This window comes from Bufo bufo, chromosome 3 (genome assembly GCF_905171765.1).
Source record: "Bufo bufo chromosome 3, aBufBuf1.1, whole genome shotgun sequence".
Lineage (NCBI taxonomy): Eukaryota > Metazoa > Chordata > Amphibia > Anura > Bufonidae > Bufo > Bufo bufo.
This window is the reverse complement of record NC_053391.1, coordinates 360,975,717-360,993,374: the sequence shown is the minus strand read 5'-3', so window position 1 is coordinate 360,993,374 and position 17,658 is coordinate 360,975,717. Positions and strand designations below refer to the sequence as shown.

Genomic DNA, 17,658 nt, shown 5'->3' with positions numbered 1-17,658 from the left:
CATTCCTGAGTGATCTCAGAGACACGTGTGCTACACACTGGAGGAGGGGCTAAAAGGTTTTAAACTCTGTGGCACACATACATTTGGGGGACTCCAGCTGGAACTTCATCGTAGGTAGGATGTAAGTTGTAACGGAACGCCTAGCACCCCGACCGGGTACCTCCGTCGATAGATGCTCCTAGTGCTTCCAGGGTACTCCAAGCACTCCACTTGACACCGTCAGCACTGCAGACCCCACGAACCGCCGAAGCTTGGTGGAGGTCTCGCCGTCTCCTACCCACCCTGGACCTACGACAAGGCTCCAGGCTCCAGTGGGTGAACCTCTCCTAAATGCAGAGAGCAGGAACCATGAACAAGCTCTTACAAGAGCTTATACTCAGGGGAGTATTGTGATATAGCAATCCCCAAGAGTGTAGTTATCGCATTCCCCAAACATGAGCCAAAACTTCATGAAGGTATAAAAGCAACCACTTTATTCTAACACACAAGCATTTTATACACATCTTCCAACAAGGCCACCACCCACAGGGTTTTGTAAAAACAGCCAATCACATGCATTTACAGTATTCAAACCTCCCCAGCAATTGTACACAAAATCCCCTTCCCTCTGTCTGTAACGCAATAAACAAAATACAATGAGCATTGTCTGAGATGCAATTAACTAACACAATGAGCATTGTCTGAGACGCAATCCACAAAATACAATTACCAAACGTAATGGACTAACTTGAACCCTGGTCTAATTCGTGGGGGTGAGAGTTCAAGTTAGTCCAAGTCCTTTGTGAACAAATGAGGCCTGGCTGATGAGAGGGCCCATAATCCTGGGGCAAGAGGCTAGTAGCCAGGCCCCTCCAAAACCCAGTGGCGAGGTTGGTTTCGCCACATAAGTATTGATTTGCCATATCTATTGTACACCCTGGGGTGTCGGTCATGTGTTATAAGGTGGTAGACAGCCATTTGTTATAGCATGAGCAACGGAGTCTCACCCCATATTGCATGTTGCATATTTAGGCTAGTAATGTATTTACTTATTATTATTCAGTATATGATTTGTCTGTGTTATCTTATATTTAATCACACTTAGTAAATATATTTATTCACTTAGCCTGTCTAAGCTTATTCATTCTCAAATCTTTTGAATTCACGTTACATAACAGTGCTATACCAGCTGCTATACAAGTAGAGTGTTGTGCTTGGTAGGCTGTGAGAAGGCTGTGGCGTTTTCATACACGCCGGTGTCTTCTCAAACAGCTGTTTGACGGAGGTCCCGGGTGCTGGACTATCCTGAGGATAGGTTATCAGTATCAAAATATCAGAAAAACCTTTTAAGATAGGCCATTATTTTTAAACCCTGTACCTAGTAATATCAGTGGCAATTATTAAATAGTGCACAGTACAAGCAAAACCGCACAACTGCATTCAATTCCTGTGATATGTAAAATTTGGCTCACTTCCCAAAAATTATGTTGTGTGGAGTGCTTAAAAGATTTACTACATGAATTATAACTTAATATTTTGTAAAGGAGGAAGCAAAGTGAACTCTGATGTAATATCATTAATATTCTCATTAAAGCAAAGCCAAACATTTTTAAGTATTATTTTTTATACACCTTACTCTAAAAGTATTTCCTAATGAAATAGTTGCTCAAGGTTATGACATGAGTCTGTTAGCAGTTTTTACCCCACAAAATTAATGACAGTGCCATACTATATGGCGAAAAGTATTGGGACACCTACACATTGTTCCTACAAGAGCTTTTATGACATCCCATTCTAAACCCATAGGCAATAATACAGTGTCCCCCCATCCCTCATTGTATCTTCAACCCTTCTGGGAAGACTTTCTTCATGATTTTGATGTGTGTCATTGGGAGTTTTTGCCTATTCATCCTGAAGAGCAGGAGTCAGACACTGATGTTGGACTAGAGGGCCAGGCTCATGATCTCTGTTCTAGTTCATCCCAAAGGTGTTGGATGGAGTTGAGGTCAGGGCTTTGTGTTGGCCAGTCAAGTTCTTGCACACTAAACTCACCCAACCATGCATTTATGAACCTTGTTTTGTACACTGGAGCACAGTCATGCTTAAAGAGAAAAGGACCTTTTCCAAACTATTCCCACATAGTTGGACGCATACAATCATCCAAAAGATCTTGGTTTGCTTGGCCTAAGCCAACCCTTGAAAAAAAATCATAGGATTATCCCTCCTTGACCAAACTTTACAGTTGGCACTATGCAGGCAGGTAATGTTCTCCTGCATTACCCAAACCCAGACTCGTCCATCAGACTTCCAAATAGAGAAGAGGGATTTGTCAATCCACTGAACAAATTTGGACTGCTCCAGAGTCCAGTGGAGGTGTGGTTTACACCATGCTTCTCTGAGTGAAACATGCAAGTTACTGAGTCAGCAGAGTTTTGTTGACTTTTATGCACTATGGGGGTCATTTATTATAACCATGGTTTTAGACGCTGGTTTTAATAACCCTATATCTGGCAGTGGATCCGCTGAAGTTATGAAGAAATGCCGGCCTCTGCATAACTTTGGAGCATCCAGTGCCAGTCTAAATGTAAGACAGCTTCTGAGCTGGCTTACATTTAGACCATTTTCTATGCCTAAAACAGGTGTAGAAAATAATGAATGAGACATGCCTGCTGGGCCATCCACTTCCACTGTCTGATTCTACATGCGAGAGGTTCTAAGACCAGGGCGAATATCAAAGGTGAAAGGGGACATCCCTGCCGGGTGCCTCGCTGTAGGGGGAACTGTTCTGAGTCAATCCCATTTATCTTAATGCTGGCCGTGGATCCAGAGTATAACAACTGTATCCACGCCCATGCCATGCTCACTATTTTTTAGGCCTGGCGTAAGCAGGGAAAAGTTGCAGATTGCAGTGCAAGTAACCGCTGCGCCACAATTTGCACCTGGAATATGCCTAATATAGGCATATCAGCACTTGGCAACCCCACTTTGTAACTTTATGTGGTTGTTGTGGTTCCTAAATGCTTCCACTTTGCAATACTACAACTCACAGTTGATTGTTGAATATCTAGGAGGGAAGAAATATCATGTAGTATTGTAGTACCATGCTTGAATTTAGTAGGGTCTTTAGAATGATCAATTCTTTCAAAAATGTTTGTAAAGGCAGACTGCATGGTTATAGGTGCTAACCTTTATACACCAGTGGCAATGAAACAGAATTAAAAACCTGAATTTAATGATTAAGAGGGTATGTCCCAATACTTGTGTCTATATAGTGTATGTAGGAAGTAGGGAGATGGTCATGCTTCTTGCATGATCAAGAAATTAAAGTTTTAATGGTTTTTGCATTGGGGTTGCAACTGCCAAGGGTGCAGTCTCTTCATGTGCCATGTCTAGGACTTCCAAACTCCTCCCTTATGTGGCGTGCAATGATGCATGCAGTCTCCTGACTAAGCGCTAAACCAATAACTCAGGAACAGAGATGAGGGGCAGGGGAGCATTCAGTGGAGGGACCCTTGGGCACTTGTAATCCTGGTGCTAAGAAGCATGCACACACTGTAGGTATATGTACGCTGCTCTCCCTGTTGCCTACAGATATCTGTCAGCAGTTTTAAAAGATGCAATAAAAATACTATATGAGTGGGAATATTGGTAGTTAGCTTGCATTGAGTGGACTCACAAAAACAATGTGAGCATTGCTCACCTAATTCAAGCGTGAAACTCACATGTGAGACAGACATCAGGACATCAGCTCCTACTTCTCATCTACACAACCCTGGTCTGGGATAGAGTGAGTGGCTCTATTTTATCAAGTTATCTGACATACTCTAGCACATAACAGTTTACTATTAAGCTGCATAAGTTGTCTTTTCTGCCTCAGTTTAGAAGTGTTTTATTTTGCACTTTATATAACTGTGGCAGTCAGTGTGTGCCATGACTTATGACACAGCTGTATGTTCTATCTCTGTGTGGTATTTTGTTGGTTTGTCCTAGTTTTCATCTAACTTACCCTAGTGCCTATATCTATAGATAGTTTTTCTCAGGACTTAGTGAGGGGGTATTTTTTATGAATCATATGTATATACTGATGCTTAAAAAGGCGTGTCTGTCAGGGACAATTTAGGATAGGTAGAGGCACGGAGTGCATCCACCATCAGAGTGCGACTTCGGGACCGGTTTAGGATGAGGGATAGATAGGGATAGATATACACACACCCTTTCTTCCCCTCCCTGCTAAGCTATCTATTGTTTTAATCATCATTTTTGTTTTTGTATTATTGGGGCATATGTTTGTTAGTAATAGTATTTTAGATGCAACATTAATAAAGGTAAATTTTTATGGCACTTTCAGTAAATTCAGTGTCCAAACTTAGATCAGCATATAAGCTAAACTTCAGTGTAGACTTTTGTGTAGACTCACAAAAACACATAAAAAAGAAATGAGTAGAATGAGGCATATAATTTATAATGCTCTGCCAAAAACATCCCCAAACAACCCACAAATGCCTCTATATGGTACTTCCACTAGAAAGTCCTGCAAAATACAGAACTGATGGCAGGTATGTTTCACCTAAGGTAGGATACGTACAATGTGCTCACCTCTCAGCAAGCCCTTTAGGGGATTAGGCTACTTTCACACTAGCGTTTTTGCTGGATTTGTCAGGGTTCAGCAAAAACGCTTCCATTACTGATAATACAACCATCTGCATCCAGTTGGTTGAACGGATCCAGTTGTATTATCTTTATAATATACACCAAGACGGATCTGTCATGAACACCATTGAAAGTCAATGGAGGACGGATCTGTTTTCTATTGTGGTAGATTGTGTCAGAGAAAATTGATCCGTCCCCATTGACTTGCATTGGTGGTCATGCCGTATCCGTCTTGCTCCGCATTCCAGGACGGAATGCAAACTACAACATGTTGCAGTTTGCTCTCCGGTATGGGAGCACAAACTAAACAGAACGGAATGCATTTTGGAGCATTCTGTTTTGTTCAGTTACGTTTTGTCCCCATTGACAATGAATGGGGACAAAACGGAAGCGTTTTTATCCGGTATTGACATCCTATGACGGATTTCAATACCGGAAAACTAAAACGCTAGTCTGAAAGTAGCCTTAGCAGCACCAGACACATTCATGCTCTGAGACTGTTGAAGTTAAAGGGTTTCTGTCACCCTGCAAAACTCATTATTTTTTTTTTGGATAGTTAGATTGGCTCATAGTGCGATATAGCAGAATATAATGCTCTTACTTACTTTCATGCGGCCGATTCTTTATAAAACGAACTTTTATAATATGTAAATGAGGGCTCTACCAGCAAGTAGGGCGTCTACTTGCTGGTAGCTGCTGCAGAAATCCGCCCCCTCGCCGTGTTGATTGACAGGGCGCCGTGATCTCCTCCTCCGGCCGGCCCTGTCAGTAATTCAAAAAATCGCGCGCCTCTGGTCATTCGGCGCAGGCGCTCTGAGATGAGGAGGCTCGTATCCTCAGCACTCCCTCAGTGCGCCTGCGCCGATGACATCACCGAAAGAGAAGACGTCATCGGCGCAGGCGCACTGAGGGAGTGCTGAGGAGACGAGCCTCTCATCTCAGAGCGCCTGCGCCGAATGACGCGAGGCGCGCGATTTTTGCAGGGTGACAGAAACCCTTTAAGTACTTCATATGGAACTACAAGCTGTAAGAATTTTTTTTTACACCGATGCTAATAGGAATAAGCAGTATTTATTATTAATATTATTATTATTATTATTATTATTATTATTGTGGTTATGAAGGTTTACTTGCAGTCTGGTGGAAAATTCTGGAAAAAGGTTATGGGGTTCCCAGAACATAGACACAACGAGAAGTTTTGAGCAAATTGAAGTCAAACAAACTGACTTCTTTCCAAATTTCCAGAAAAATTTAATTAGCCACAAAGCCGAATTTCCTTGCACTTTAACGCTTTACCAAATAAATTTTTCCTGAAGTGGTGGTGGTAAAACAAACAAAAAAAATACATACCGTACTTCATCTATTTTGCGAGTCAAGAGGCCATCCCAGCCATTAAAGATACCATGAATATACCTTGATTGAAGATACACATGCGAAATCTTGCATGCGGGTGACGCATCACCGTCACCACGCTAGAGCTGCTGGCTGGGTGCGTCGACTTTAACAGTGCATGATGTCACTACCCCCCGGCCAGTGTGATGACGTGATGACATCATTACATCACCGTGCAAGGATTTTACATGGTTGTCTTCAATCACAGATGGCCATGGGGGCCTCTCACGAGCAAATGGAAGGGTGAGTATTTATTATTTATTTTTACCCTAATTAACCCTCTGAAATGCCTAAATGGTAACCTCACATGCCACAATCAGCGATTAACAGGGCAATCTGTGGGGTTCAATGACAGGGGGTGGTTGTGATCGTTATACTACAAAGAAATGTGCTTCGTGACAACTGTAATTCATCACAAATCAAATTTCTTTGTGAAATTCGGCGAAGCAGCCCAAATCGAATTTTTTATAACTTAGGTCATCTCTAACAACCAGTACTGTTAACTTTAAAAGTAGACAATGGGAAAACTAATTTCAGGAAAAAAAAAAAAACTTTTTATCTGCCCCGGCACTGCTCCTAGTGTTGAGCAAATCTCCGACTGGAACCTCGGTACAGAAGTCAACTTCAGATTGCTGTTTTAAAATAGTTTTTCAAGTTGTACAGTCTGAAGTTCTTCACTGAAGTTTCACGGACTAGGGATGAAGCCAACTTCAAGTTTTAAAGTTTGAGTTCGGTTATATACTGAATTGTGTTACGGACCATAAGGCAATTCCATAACAGAATGCATAACAGAATGCCTTTTAGAGGCATTCCGTTATGCATTCGGTCATAATAGAAGTCTATGGCCAGCAAAACGGATCCGTCCGGTTTTCCGTTATGTAGGAGATGACTGCCATACTGCCACAGTCATCTGCCTCTTCTTCGTCACCGCCCTTCTAGCTCCTCCTGCTCCTCTCCTGTCACTTAGGCAGATAAACCACCCAGGTCTGTATAGAATTCTAGGCGTTTATGACCTCTCCCTTTCCTCCTCCTCCTTTGCCAGTTCAGCCTCCACAGGGCTCAGATGGCCGTGGGATGTAGACGCCACATACTTCTGTTCCCTGCTAATGGAGCTGGTACTGCTCCTGCCCCCCACTCTCCTCCAGCAGTCATGGCAGTGGAGCATGAGCTCAGAGCATCCCCCCGGTTAGACCTTAGTGAGGATGGGCGACGGTGTGTGTAGACAGTGTACCAACCAACTACAAAGGATGTAGTTGAGTTTTTCACCCCTCTCAGAAGGCATAAAAAAAGGCCCCCATTTTGGACTGGTAGCGAGGGTTCTAACATTGTGGAGAGCCAGTAGTCATCCTTCTGACAAATAGTGATAATGCGGCTGTCACTACGCAAGCAACTCAGCATGCATATGGCCATTTGTGCAAGGGACTCGGAGGGGACTCCCTGTCTCCATCTCAACTGCATACTCGCCACGGGCTGTCGTGGTCATGTGCGTCATCTTCGTTGTCACCCTCTAGCTCCTGCTGCCGCTCTCCTGTTGCTTGGGTAGATAAATCACCCAGGTCTTTATAGAATTCCTGTGCATTTAGTTCCTCCTCTTTCTCGTCCTCCTCCTCCTGTGCCATTTCAACCTCCACAGGGCTCAGGTGGCCATGAGATGTAGGCGCCACGTCTCCTGTCCCCTCCCCAGTCAGATTTATCAGCCTCCCCTCCAGGTTGTGAAGGAGTGTAATGACATCAGTCATCCTGTAGTCTGGTGACTGACAAATGAAGTGGTCTCCCTCAAAGGCCCTAAGCAAACAGCAGGTGTTATGCATTAACTGCCACTGACTAACATCAAACTTCCACCAAGAAGTAGTCCTGTCTGCCTGCATCATCTTAAAGAAGGTTTCCTCTGCTCATACAATCGGTCCAACATTTGGAGGGTGGAGTTGCAACGTGTGAAAATGTTGCATATGAGGCGATATAAGGGAACACCGTTCTGCCCTTGCACCTCAAGGAGGGCATGTTTTGCAGGGGTAAGAGTGGCTGAAGTGTATGTACAGTTTCTTTGACATTTTCAAGACGTTTTTGCAGTTGGGTGGAAGACTTCAGGAACTGGATGACAACCAAATTGAAGATGTGCGCAATGAAGGGCGCATGAGTCAGCCCTTTCTGACGCAACGCAGACAAAATGTTCTTCCCGTTATTGGTTACCCTCCAGTTGGCGAGGAGACAGTCAGGATTCCAATTTCTTGGTTGATAACGCAGAGCAGTTTCTTCCTGGTGTGACTCCGTTCGCCAGGCTAACTAGGTGCAGAAGTGTGTGACAACTCTGTGCTTTGCATAAGTGGAATGCTGGAGGAGCAGTCTGAACTGTGCCTACAGTGGAGGCTGAGGACATGGTGGAGGATGAGGAGGCAGAGGAGGACAAGTCCCACAATTACAATGTGGCGGAGACATTGCTATCACCTGGCCAAGTTGCTAGTGTGCCTGGGCTGGAACCACATTTACCCAGTGGGGCTGAAAAGGACATATATTGTCCTTGACCATAGTTACAGTTCAACATATATAAGTGTTGGCTTAAACTGTACCAGACACTAACAGACTCAAGGACTGGTACAGCTTTTTTGGAGAAGTAATGATGGCTTGGGACTCTCCATCTTGGTTGGGCACAAGCCATCAGTTCTCTGAACTGTTCACAGTCCTCAATCGGGGACTGTAGTATCAGCAACTTGGCCAGGTGCACGTTCAGCTTCTGTGCCATTGGATGAATGCACGCATACTGTTGTCTTGTCTCTTTGCATTCACCTCAATGATCGATTGCTGACGAAAAGTGTGACGAAGCGTAGGAGGAAAAGGAGCAATCAGGAGCTGTAGACGAAAAGAAAGGAGTAACAGCCTTTCTTCTGCTGAGGTTAAGGAGGACTAACTGCTGGGGAAGGCGTGTGGGTTTCTGGCAGATGCAGCAGTTACTGCGTCAGGCTATACCACTACAATTAGTGCCCTCTGTTTTTGCAGGCTACTTTATGATGACATTCCTTGTGTTGTGCCCATAGTGCGGGCAAAAATGGGCATCTATCAAATTGACCCCTGCTCCACTGTCTAGAAAGAAAGAAATAGTCTCCGTCTTATCACCAAAAATAATAACCGCTGGCAACACAAATTGCGATGTACGTATGGCGGAAACGTATACCCCCCGGCTGACATCCTCCACACAGCCTGGGGTTAGTAGTTTTTTGTTTCTGAGGAAAGAAGGACAGACATTAATGAAATGACCCCTCTCCCCACAAAAAAAAAAAAAAACACGCCTTCAGCGAGCTTCAGGAGGACGGACCTGACGAGTAGTTCCTCCTAGCTGCATAGGGTCGTCTAAATCCGTACAGACTAACTGCTGCATGGGAGGGGTTACCAATGGCTCCGGTTTTTTCAACCTGTCCCTAAGGAGTCTATCTATTCGGATAGAAAGGGACATAACCGCATCAAGGGAAAAGGGGGTCTCATATAATGCAAGCGCATCCTTAACCCTTTCGGATAACCCAGAGCAGAACTGACTCCTGAGAGCCGGGTCGTTCCATTGGGTATCCGTAGCCCACCTACGGAATTCAGAGCAATACTCCTCTACCGGCCGCTCTCCTTGTAAGAGTGTCCGTAATCTTGATTCAGCCAGTGCGACTCGGTCAGGGTCGTCATATATGAGACCCAAGGCCCCGAAAAACTCATCCACTGACCGAAGAGCCTGGGAATCAGTAGGTAAAGAGAACGCCCAGGACTGCGGGTCCCCTGCAGCAGGGAAATAACAACCCCCACCCGCTGATCTTCATTACCAGAGGAGTAAGGGCGCAGTTTAAAATATAACTTACAGGCCTCACGGAATGTCAAAAACTTGTCCCTTCGCCCAGAAAATCTGTCAGGAGAGGGACCTTGGGTTCCGCAACAACCTGGTTACCAGTAGCACCGCTGGGCTTGCGGTCAGTTGCAATCGCTGCTGTTGCTGGAGGGACCGACGCCTCAATCCTGCCACCTCAAAAGACAGGCCATGAAATTGTTTGGACAGAGCAGCAATTGATCCATACTGGATCTCAGTAGGTAAATTCTTTTTTTACCTACACAAAATAAGGGCCAGAGATAATGTAATGACCTACGCTCACGCACAGGAGGAAAAAAGGGAAAGCCCTGCCCAAGGGAGAGGGAAAGGTGGTGACCCCTAAATCACCTTGCAGCTGGCACCTGACTGCCCCTGACGTCCCTAGACGGGTTCCTCACCCGTGCGGCGATCACGTGCCTAAACCCTGGCTTTCCCTAAAATGAGCCCTAGATAGTGAACGGGCCGGTGGGATCGCTAGTCCGCACCACTATCACTAAGAGGGAAACACCAGGGAGAGGGACAGACAAAACAGACAAACACATACACCCAGGTGGGCGATCACAATAGACCACCAAAGGTCCAACAGGGATCCGGAGGGTAGCGTTCTGGACCAACTACCAGAGAACGCAGCAACACAGCTCCAGAAGGTCAGAATAGATGTCCAGGCAGGAAGTTCTATCTCTGGCAACCAGAGAAGTGTGAGAGAGGAATATAAGGAGGATTGGGAGTGCTGGACAAGGAACAGCTGAGGAGAAAGAGCTACGGATCCCTGAGTGAGCCAAAATGGTTTGCAAAGCAAACCCAGAAAGCTACCATAAGGAAAACAGCCCTATCTTAAATAGAGCGTGCAGCCAACCGCTGCGACTTCCTGACCCGGGTATAACGGAGTCAGGCGTGGTTCTCTATACCCTCGTGCCACTGATACCAGCAAAATTAAGATATTCTAATTTGCATATACAGTGCCCCTGAAATGCTGTAGGGCAGGAGAGCACTGGGGTTGAACAAGTGGGTATGCCAGAGCTGATTAATATTCAGTGTTTTACTGTCAAATAACCTGCAGGAGATTGCAAGCAAGAACAGCAGTAATATGCATATTGTCCCACCACCTAACCAGCCAAACCCCATACCAGGAACAGCACCTGTTTAAAGGTGCTGCGTGGGCAATTAACAATGAAGAAGGACCATACAATGCAGACTTGCAGGTCGCTAGAAGAAATGGGTCTCTTTTCACAAAGTTTGGGTGTGGCACCCAGAATGATCTAGTCTGATGCATCAGGCACTGGCATGTGGAAATCCTGCCTGATCCAAGCCTGATTCATCTTCAGAAAGGTCAAGTCTCTCCAAATTTTGGGTGGAAAGGCGAGTTCTCCTTGGGCTAACTATGCCCCCAGCTGCACTAAAAACCCGCTCTGATGCCAAACTACTGGCCGGGTAGGAAAGCTTGTCCAGGGCAAACATGGCCAGTTGGCAGCCACAAATCAACTTTGGCTGCCAAGTAGTCCAGGGAATCTTCAATGTGGGATGGCAGGGGGCGACACCTCCTGTTTCAGGTTCTGCTCCTTGTTTTGCTGCTGCTGCTGGTAGGTGGTTTCTTCAAAGTGCTAATCAGAGACTCTAGACTTAAGTTGCTGCTGATGGAGCTGGTACTGCTTCTGCCTCCCACCCCTCTCCAGCAGCCATGGCAGTGGAATGTGAGTTCAGAGGTCCCCCCCGGTCAGACCTTCATGAGAATGGGCGATAGCACACATAGGCAGCCGCCAACTGACTACATAGGATGTCTCGGTAGTGGTTCAGTTTATCCTCCCTCTCAGCAAGTGTAAAAAAGGCCCCCATTTTTGTCCGGTAGCGAGGGTCTAACATGGTGGAGAGCCAGTAGTCATCCCTCTGCTGAATTGTGACAATTTGGCTGTCACTACGCAAGTATCTGAGCATGCATCGGGCCATTTGCGTAAGGGACTTGGATGGACTCCCTGCCTCCATCTCCACTGCATACTGTCACTGTGTCTCTGTGTCTAGGGGTCATCTGCCTGGTCTTCCTCATCGCCCTCTAGCTCCTCTTGCTCCTCCTCTCCTGTCACTTTTGCAGAAAAAACACCCATTTCTGTATACTTTGCTTGTACGTGAATGTCCTCCTACTCCAGTTCAGCCCCCACTAGGCTCAGGTGGCTATGAGATGTAGACGCCATGTCTCCTGTCCCCTAGCCAGCCAGATTTAGCAGCATCTGTTCCAGGACATAAAAAGTGGAATGACGTTGTTCATCCCGTAGTCCTGGCGACTGACAAATAAAGTAGCCTCCTCCAAGGGCCTGAGAAAACTTCAGGTGTCACTCATGAGTTGCCACTGGCTAATATTAGTTGCTGGTTTATAGTCAAGTCCACTATCCTACCTGCCCATGCTGTCCCTATTTATTGTTTAAATGTCCGGGGAGATGCAGTCTTTACTGTATGCAGCCTCGGTTACACGGAGAGTGAAGGTGTTCCTCCCCGTCCGTGTCCCATTGGTTGCTTTTTTCCTGCCTCCGGGGGTGTGTGTGTCTTACCTCCCTTATATTCTGGCGGTTTGCGTGGCCGCTTCACGGCCGCCAGAGTGCCGGTGTGTGCTGTCACACTACACCAGTGTGGCAGCGTCTTCTAATTCCACTACGAGCTCTTTAATGTTGATTTGTTGATTGCTGATGAATTTGTTTGGATGAAACGCGTCGAGCCTAGATGCTGCAAGTGGGAGCTGTAGCTAGTGGAGGGCAGGTGGTTAGGAGTTCAGAGAATATGCTTTTTTTTGGTAGCTAACACTAAATCACTAACAACAGCAAACACATATATAATGGGTCAGAATTGATCAGCTGGTTGGACTCCAGCATATATTTTAAGATATACTGATCATTAGTCTCTCATACTCACTAAATACCACCTTACCCGCCCCCCCCCCCCCCCCCTTTTTGTGTCGCACTTATCACTTGGTTTGGTCCAATGACAAATCCAGTCATGTTTTTGATAACACAAGCCTGTACGTGCGATCTTTCTTAATGTGTGTTTAGATACATTCCCCTTTTTTTAACTAATATAAATAAAGTGTATTTGTTTATAGTGCCTCCAATTGTCCGTGATTGAAGTAGTTATATATCAACTAAATACATCCCAAAACTGGTTGTATCAGGCCGCAAATTCATCCCAGAAGCAAGGTTGAATGGAAGTAGTTATATATCAACTAAATACACGCCAAAACTGGTTGTATCAGACCGCACTTTCAGTACAGAAGCAAGAGTGAATGCAAGTACCGTACTAATATATATGAAATAAATATACCCCAAAAACTGGTTGTATCAGACTGCAAATTCACCTCAGAAGCAAGGAGGAATGGTCGTACTTTTATATATTTACAAATAAATACACCCCAAAAACTGGTTGTATTAGACTGAAATTCACCCCAGAAGAAAGGAATAATGGAAGTAGATATATATCAACTAAATACATCCCAAAACTCTTTGTATCAGAGCACACTTTCAGTACAGAAGCAAGAGTGAATGGAAGTACTAATATATATGAAATAAATACACCCTAAAACTGTTTGTATCAGAGCACACTATTGTGTACAGAAGCAAGAGATAATGGAAGTACTAATATATATGAAATAAATACACCTAAAACGGTGTGTATCAGGCCGCAAATTCACCCCCAGAAGAAAGGAAGAATAGAAGTACTTATATATCAACTAACTATACCCCAAAACTATTTGTATCCAGACCGCACTTTCAGGACAAAAGGAAGGATGAATGTAAGTACTTTTATATATATATGAAATAAATACGCCCCAAAACTGTTTGTATCAAACTGCAAATTCATCCCAGAAGCAAGGGTGAATGGAAGTAGTTATATATCAACTAAATACACCTCAAACTGTTTGTATATGACTGCACTTTCAGTACAGAAGCAAGGATGAATGGAAGTACTTTTATATACTGTATATGAAATAATACACCCCAAAACTGTTTGTATCAGACCGCACTTTCAGTACAGAAGCAAGGATGATTGGAAATACTTTTATACACAGTACAGACCAAGAGAATGGGGACTACCTCTTGAAGCTCATCAAGAGAATGCCAAGGAGTGTCCAAAGCAGTAATCAAAGCAAAAGGTGGCTACTCTTGAAGAACTAGAATATGACATTATTTTCAGTTGTTTCACATTGTTTGTTATGTATAATTCCAATGTGTTAATTCATAGTTTTTGATGCCTTCATAGTCATGAAAAAAAAGAAACCTCTTTGAATGAGAAGCTGTGTCCAAACTTTTGAAATAAATACACCCCAAAACTGGTTGTTTCAAACTGCAATTTCCCCCTAGATGCAATGATGAATGGAAGTAGTTACTTATCAACCACATACACCCCAAAACTGTTTGTCTCACCGATTAGATGCAATGTGCAAGATCAACCCATAGCCAAAAAATGGGCTCCACCAATAATTTTGCCATTTGACTAGACCTGGCAGATGTACAAAGTAAAGTAGTAAACCATCTTCGAGAATCATTCAGCCACCACCCAAATTACCGTGCACACTGATGATGGCTGCGGAGAACTCTTCATGAGCAAATAGGTGAGGTATGATTTTTTTTTGTTTTACTGCCATTTTAGTGAAAATTGATTCGTTACCACAAAGCACAAGGAAATTCAGCTTTTTGGCGAATCAAATTTTCCCTGAAACTTTGATTCGCTCAACACTACTCACTTTTGCAGCTGAAAATGTTAAGAAATAAGTGAAGCATTCTAGATTTTGTAAGAATCATAACTGCAGATAATATCGCATTGTCAAACATCAAGACCTTTATTTGGTTGTAGTATATAATTTATTTCAATCATGCATGTGGAGTTTCATATATAGATTAGCATAAAGTCTGTCTCATCACAGACAATGGGGGCATATCGCTAGGATATGCCCCCATTGTCTTATAGGTGCGGGTCCCACCTATATAGGGAACGGAGTCCCGCAAAGTGGTGGCTGGAGGACTCCCGTCCGGCAACCACCTAGCACTCTCCCCATAGAATTGAATGGGAGCGCACTGCGCATGACTGACCACCGCTCCAATTCACTTCTATGGGCTCGACAGAAATAGCAGAGCCAGTGCTCGGCTATTTTCTGCAACCCCATAGAAAATCAATGGAGGGCGGCTGCGCACGTGCAGTGCGCTTTCCACCAGTTTCAGGGCTCCGTTTTAGCTAGGACCCGCACCTATAAGACAATGGGGCATATCCTAGCAATATGCCCCCATTGTCTGTGATGAGACAACCCCTTTAATGAAATCTCTTTTTCCGTTAGTGTTAATATTAGCATACAGTGCACCAGAATCTCTGCCCTATGTCTTTCTGTGTTTCTTCCTGCAATAATAAAATAAAATTTGTTATTTAATTTCTGTTTACTGTAGCATTTATTATTTTCTTGGATTTCTGTTGCTTTTTGTATGGATTGCAGCGGTATTTTTGCAGGCAAACATAATTAAATATCACTGTAGAGAAAGAGAACATGTACTGACTGCTTATAATGAGGAGTCCACTGCTAGAGAGGACAGAGAATGAGGTAAAGTGCCTATGCCAACATTACAAACTAACAGCCAGGAGAGGACAGGAAGATTTCTCTCCCTTGTTGTATAATTAATGTTTTCTAGCAAAATGTAATAGTAATCCTGAAACTTTGGCTACTTTCACACTAGTGTTTTTTTCAGATCCGTCATGGATCTGCAAAAAACGCTTCCGTTACAATAATACAATCGCATGCATCCATCATGAACGGATCTGGTTGTATTATGACTTCTATGGCCAAGACGGATCTGTCTTGAACACCATTGAAAGTCAATGGGGGACGGATCCGTTTTCTATTGTGTCAGAGAAAACGGATCCGTCCCCGTTGACTTACATTGTGAGTCATGATGGATCCGTTTTGCTCCACACCACATCGCAGACAGAAAAACGCTGCTTGTAGCGTTATTCTGTCCACGATGGGAGCGCAACCAAACAGAATGGAATGCATTTTGGTGCATTCTGTTTCGTTCAGTTTTGTCCCAATTGACAATAAATGGGGACAAAACTAAAGCGTTTTCTTCCGCTATTGAGATCCTATGACAGATCTCAATAGCGGAATTAAAAACGCTAGTGTGAAAGTAGCCAAAGTTATAATGGCTCAACTAATCACAATTACCCTAGTCGTAGTCTTTGGTTTAGGGCCCAGGTCACTTTTATGCTTTTATGAAGTCATACTGTAAACTGTTTTCAAGATAAACAATTTAGTTTTAAACATTATCTTATTTCCTGCTTCTTTAAAAACTTTACAACATTTTGTCCATTGAAATTTTGTCCATTAAGAATATTACTGCTATTATTGTATAATTTGCTAGTGTAATGTAAATTGATACATAACATTTTATTAACAATAAAATGTACATCATCCCTCTGTATTCGTTTTATCTACAGTCATAGGATTTTTATAGCTAACAAAGTGGGGGGTGCTGAATATTAAGTATATAATGCCCCTTTCCTTAGGATACTTTGATAATTACAGTAATCCTGTTAATTAACTGCGCCTTTCTACAGTCTCCTGACCACAATTTAACCATATGATTACCTTCACCAGTGCAATTTTCTACAATATTTAGCAATACAAAATTGGGTTATGGGAACATTCCCCTTGCAGATGGAGTTACTAATCCTTGAAATTATTTTTATTAAATAATTACTGAGAGACAGATTCAGCATTTATTGAATTTTTAAACTTTAGGAAAATAGTGTTGGAACTCCAGAGAAAATGACAAAGGGTTAATTTTGCAATCTTGATAAATCCTAAATTATAGATACACTGGTGGAATTTATTCAGACTCTTTCTGGCACATGACACTTAATAATTTTGGCACATACTCGGGAGGTTTATGCAAAGGGCTGGTGTAGATTTCAGGTGTAACATGCACCCATTTCTGGCACAAATATTGTTAAATGTGTTGAGCAGCAACGAATCTGCCTATGGCCCGCTAACTTTTTGTAAAAGTGGCCGCTAATAAACCGTAACCTTTATTATACTGCTATTAAAATGAAAATCTCCTACTGTTAAAAATACCTTAAAGGGGTTGTCCGAGTTATGATTTTTTTTTTATATAGCACTGTAAATCTGATGGGCAGCAATATATAACTAATCTAAGCAAGTTTTAGGCCAAAAATATATATTTCCTCATTTCCCTGGTTTTCTTCTGGCCCTTTGTTTACCTGCAATAACGATAATATCTGCCCCTACCCCTGCTCTACAAAGGGAGTGAATAAGTCTGCTCTGAGTGACATGTCTGCCTGCTGGGATACTCAGCAGTATGTTGTATTTGTAGGACTACAAGTCCCAGCTGTACAATGACCCTGCTGACACACACAGGATCTTGCCCCTACCTGTTCTTGTGCAATGCTCTGCAAAATTCCTCAGTCAGCTCCTGTTCCCAGCATTTGTCTCCTCACTGCCTGCAGCTACTCAGTAAAGCCTTCAGCCCTGAGTCTGTGCAGCTGAAGGGGTTAATGTTTTTCCTCAAGAATCCAGGGAGAGAGCAATAAGCAGCAGCTGGCAGTGCAGGGGTGTGTGGCCAGCACAGTGACGTCTCGTGTACAGGCACATATCTGCTCTCTAAGGCTTGTGCACGAAACATCATCAGAGCAGGGGGAGGAGCTGACATCACAGGTCATGTGACCCTCAGTGAAATCTAAGAAAGAAGCAACTGGTGATAAAGTAAGTTAATTGTAAATTCCTTACATTTGCCTAGTTAGAAACATACAAGGAA

General features: G+C 43.6%; 1 protein-coding gene across 1 annotated transcript in view; it reads left to right on the top strand.

Annotated features, from left to right (window-relative positions):
• Window positions 1-17,658, top strand: part of LOC120993795 (collagen alpha-2(IX) chain-like) — a 156,244-nt gene that overhangs the window by 102,215 nt on the left and 36,371 nt on the right. The window contains exon 21 of the mRNA XM_040422266.1: window positions 1,524-1,546. Coding sequence (XP_040278200.1) covers window positions 1,524-1,546 — 23 coding nt within the window. The remainder of the gene's footprint in view (window positions 1-1,523; window positions 1,547-17,658) is intronic.